The sequence below is a fragment of the Salarias fasciatus genome, chromosome 4, assembly GCF_902148845.1.
Source record: "Salarias fasciatus chromosome 4, fSalaFa1.1, whole genome shotgun sequence".
NCBI classification, from domain to species: domain Eukaryota; kingdom Metazoa; phylum Chordata; class Actinopteri; order Blenniiformes; family Blenniidae; genus Salarias; species Salarias fasciatus.
The window spans coordinates 261,695-266,527 of NC_043748.1; the positions used below are offsets into that span (position 1 = coordinate 261,695).

Genomic DNA, 4,833 nt, shown 5'->3' on the forward strand with positions numbered 1-4,833 from the left:
ATACTCGCCAAACATTGTGTGATGCTAATCACTGCGGTGACCATTCTGCTGGATTGTGTTTCCTAAAATGAACAACTCTACACAATTTGTGAATTGATTTACTGATTTTATTGGTATTCACTCCCATTTAAAAGAGAAAACAATCAAATTATCAAACCTATTGATTTAGAATAGAATGAAACATTCAATAATTCATCTATAGTTACCAGTCATTACTATTTACCAGGCAGAGGATCTGATCATGTGAGTTCACTTTCAAACAAGTTCAAAGTGTCAGATGAAGAGTCGGGTACAGAAAGCTGAAAATGTCAGTAACCTAACGCTCCACTCAAAGCAGTAACTAGTTTAATGAAGGTGTCTTGTAGCAGAGGAAGTTTCTTCTCTCCCCGCAGTCTCTCGTCTGGAAGTTTTCCCCCGTCGTCTTCTCCAGGACTCCACAGGAAGTGAGACCCGGGCAGCTCTGGATGTCTTGGTGCTGTTGGTACGCTTCTCCAGCCGCCCAGAACCAGTGTCCAGCCAGGAAGCGCAGGCCTGTCCACACCTGGAAGCATGTAGCAGAGACATGGAGGTGAAGGACGAGCGGCTCCACGTTGCAGATGGAGAGTAGAAAGGAGGCCCACCTCATCGGTGGTCGCTGCTTTCACACTTTCACGTGCGTAGCTGTAGTCCGCCGGACTGGCGAGGGACACCAGGTCGTAGGTGTGGTTCCTGTCCGCTCCTCCCAGAGACCTGCAGTGGTCCAGAGCTTCCTCCCACGTCTTGTTCTGCTTCACCAGAACCAGCTTCTCATCAGAACACACGAAGGGATTTTTGCGATTGCAGCTGAGGTTCATCCAGGTCGTTGAATTGTGGCCTTTCAGGGCGCATTTCTCGCTGTAGTGTGGTTCTGCAAGAAGAAACGGAGCAGAGAAATGGACACTAGAATTAATGAAAAACACCTGAAAGTGTTCATCATGTGAGGTCTCTGTTCAGAGCTGAGCAAATCGACAGACTTCTAAAAGACTAGAATTACGTTACATTTTCCAGAATCTCAGATTGTTCTCACCACCATGACGCCATGGGAGGAAGGTGGCGTTCTCATCTCCTCTGGACCATTTCCAAATGTCGTCATTGGTTTTTTTGTACAATCCGATCCAAACACGAGTCTCATAAGTGTCCTGGTTCTCCTCGGCGGTTCTGATTGTAATCAGGTCCGTGTGGTGCCGTCTGCAGAAGGCTTGAGCGTCCGTCCAGTTCTTCTTCTCAGGATACATGATATGAGCGGTGAGGCCTGAAAGCTGACAGACAGCAGGAGGGAGCAGCAGCAGCAGCAGCAGCAGTCCGGGATCAAACCTGGAAACACCCATGTTCCTCAAACCTGCACACACATTCAAGGATGGATTACTCATTGATTCTACTCTGAAAATGATGGTTTTTCACATCAAGCATGATCATTATTTAGTGATTCTGGTGACAGTGATTGAAGAGTTTTCTGTCACAGAACCTGATTCCTCTCCCTGCAGCTCCAGTAAACTCCACTGGGTGGAGATGTTGACCGACTGGGAAACACAGAGCTTTGTTTGTTCTGGTGATTTATTTGAATGGTGTTTGCATGTTCTGCCTGTACATTAAAGGGCAGAACATTCCATTCAGCCAGTGCACAATAAACACTCTCCTGTTAACACTGAGTTTGCATGTCACTGTAATCTACAGGTAAATCATAGGAATGCAAATTACAGTCTGGACCTTCATGGAAATCTGTGTTTACCTGAAGAAACGGGTTTCTGTGGATTTGATGGAGCTGCCTGATTGTTGGCTGTAATTTGAGGTTATATCTGAATTTGTGTTTTCTTAGTTCGGAATATAATGAACGGTGAATATCATTAGAACAGGGATTTTGAAGGATCTGGAAGAAAAACGGACCATCGTTTCACCTCAGTAGATCATTTATTGTCCCTGGAATTTCAGCCCTTGCTGTGTTTACACCGGTGGGAACTCAGGAAGTTCCAACGACAGATTGACGATAAACAATTCAGAGCCATGTCCTCACAGGTGTCGTTTCCAGGTTAGCCTGAAGTTTTCAATGAGTGCTGAACTTCCTGCTGTTGTCTCTCACTGTGATGAAAATGCACAGAAAGCTTTTATTCTGAAAAACTGAAGGTCATTGTGTCTCAGCTGTGTAAATACAACTAATACTACTTTTTTTCTTACTCCCATTGTTATCCATTGGACCTTTATTAACAATATTGATCATTTCATGTTACCTTAACTGAAAACACTGTTTCAAAATGTAGTATTATTGAATAAAATACTAAATTTTTACATATTTTCACTCTTTAAAAATGACAACGTACAATTCAACTTAGTGACTATTATTTCATCTCAAATATGAGACTTGGGCATGTCAGTCAAAACTTATCTCCTTCCTCAGTCATCAGTCTTGACTGAAGTGAAATCTAATTATCAGACCATTTTCAGTCCAATTCTTTCATTTCATTTATTTTATTTAGCAGACTCTTGGTCCATATAAAAGAAGAAGCAAAACAAAACAAAGACAGACACACAATTATAAAAGGTACTGGTACCAGTGCTTCCACAGAGCTGACTCATAACGGAGAGCACTACAACAGGGTTTTCACCAGAGAGTTCTTACAGTCATTTAGCCGACATCAGAGTTCTCATCAGAGCTGAAAACGAGTTCCCATGAGCCTGACAGAACAGCAGACTGGCACTGCTGCACCCGGGCTTTTTCAATACGATTCGAAAAGCATCATTATAGGCGACTTTAAGTTTCTGCAGTGTGCCCTTCTTAAATTTACGCCACAGTGGGGCAGTATACAGAGGTGAGCAGTCGGTCTCAAACAGCTTAATTTTTACATTCTCTGTGCACATATGACATTTTCGCACCAAGATGTTGGCTTGGGCATACAGTGATCGGCACTGACGATTAATGTCATCATCAGCACAAAGCCCATCTGTGATGAAGTGACCCAAATATTTAATTTTACTGCAGACACTCAGCTTTTGACCAGACTAATGAAAGTCTGGAAAATGCAGGTTTTTGTCACTTTTTGTCGCAGATTAGAATCGCGCTCTTTTTTGCATTATATTTAACATCATGTGTTAAGCCGTAATCAGAGCGTACATTCAGCAGCTGTTGAAAGCCAGCACTGCTCGGAGACAAAATAACGACATCATCGGCGTACATGAAGTGATTTATCAAAGTTTTACCAATCTTTATTTCCCTTCTCATAGTTTATTGATGAAAGATTTCCAGTAAACTTTCTTAATCTGCAGTCAAAAGAGCTAAGAAGGAGGCAGAGTTAATGCGACGGATCTTTCAATCTTTTGAAGTATTTCCAAATATTGCTAATTGTCACATTATTAAGAAAATAACATCACTGGACAAAGATAACTGCATGTCATTTTCTGAAAAGCGATGGCAATAATTAAAAACTCACAGTCTCACTTGGAAATAACACTTCACCGCACTCACCTGCTCTCTGAGGAAAACTTTGAAAAGCTGAGTTCCGAGCTCAGGATATGTCTTAAATCAGTCATTAAAATTTTACAGACGAGATGCTCCAATCAGAGAAGAGACTGATGTCCAATCCGGTCACGGTTACCTCATCCAGATATGCTCTGTCGCCACACAGATCATCAGTCTGTCTTCACTCATTTGAATGTTTATTTTGGCAGATCAGCAGGATGCAAAGCAGCAGCATGGAAATCCAGCCAGAATCTGGAGAAACATGTTCTGATCCACTGTGAACCCAAACAAAGCAGGAAACTCAACCAAAACACAACAAACAAGAATCAACAGGAAGGAACAACTTTGTGGCGCCAGCAGAGAAGATCTGCTGCACATCCTCCACATGTGTATTTCTTTATAAATGTGTCAAACCTTGCATTTGCAACGCTCCTCCAGGTCTTTCAAGCTGCACCCCCCGATCAGGAGGTGGCCTGAGCCCTCATTAACATATGGCAGGGACCGATGTGCTTAATGGAGTGGAGTTCTAGATGCCGGCAGCAGGGTGTCGCTAGAACCAGGAAGTTAGCCGATCGCCTTCACGAACGAGCTCATCAAGGACCAGCTGGAACCTCTGGACCAGCTGGAGGATGCGGTCAGCTTTGCCACAGAGGACGACTGAGCAGGAGAAGGTGTAGCTCGGCAGTCACGGCCGTTGAGGATCGGCTGAGACTTCACCATGTCACATACACACCTGGTGCTCCAGCAGACACCAGACTCCATTCCCGCGCTGGCGTGGACACCATGCAGGTATTCTGATCACAAGTCACTCTTGAGGAGGAGGAGCATCGGCTCTACAAGCACCTGTGTCCTGCACTGTGGTCACTGAGAGGGGTCAGACCAGCGGTTTTCTGAGGGTGAGACACACTGGACTCCTCCCACTCCATCCCCACAATGACCCTGTCCTCTGTGTCCATCTCTCTGGAGGTGGTCCTGATTGACTGCAGGACTGACGTTGAGCTTATGGACCAGTCCCTGGTGAGGCAGCTCAGACTCGGGGTGGGTCTCCTCCTCCAGAAGCCTCTTCCGGCCACAGCCTCAAACAGACAGTTATCATTGAGGGTCACGTCATGCACTGGTCTGATGTGGGTCTCCTTTAGGGATGGTCAAACTGAGAAGCAAAGTGTTTTTGTGACCGACACCTCCAAACATCCAGTTATCCTGGACTGGCTGAGAACTCACAACACCCATGTGAACTGGACTACCGGCGGCATTGAGTCCCAGAGAAAGGACTGTAAAGTGTTACTGTTTCTCAACACCACCTGCTCACCTCACGGACTGTGCTCTGAGTTTACTGGGACCTCAAGAGAGCCTTCAGTGAGGAC

At 44.9% G+C, this 4,833-nt stretch overlaps 1 protein-coding gene across 1 annotated transcript; it reads right to left on the reverse strand.

The window, feature by feature from the left end:
* Nucleotides 1-340: 340 nt before the first annotated feature.
* Nucleotides 341-1,339, reverse strand: LOC115386635 (C-type mannose receptor 2-like). Its single transcript, XM_030089036.1, has 3 exons — nt 1,046-1,339; nt 621-886; nt 341-541 (listed from the first exon to the last, which is right to left on the reverse strand). The coding sequence occupies exons 1-3, from the start codon at nt 1,251-1,253 to the stop codon at nt 341-343; spliced, it is 675 nt and encodes a 224-aa protein (XP_029944896.1). The 5' UTR covers nt 1,254-1,339.
* Nucleotides 1,340-4,833: the final 3,494 nt, after the last annotated feature.

Coding starts and splice junctions, on each gene's coding strand:
- LOC115386635 (XM_030089036.1), bottom strand. CDS start 1,253: ATGTATCCTGAGAAGAAGAACTGGACGGACGCTCAAGCCTTCTGCAGA. Junction 887..1,045: donor CCTCCCATGGCGTCATGGTG/GTGAGAACAATC, acceptor TTCTTCTTGCAG/AACCACACTACAGCGAGAAA. Junction 542..620: donor AAGCAGCGACCACCGATGAG/GTGGGCCTCCTT, acceptor ACATGCTTCCAG/GTGTGGACAGGCCTGCGCTT.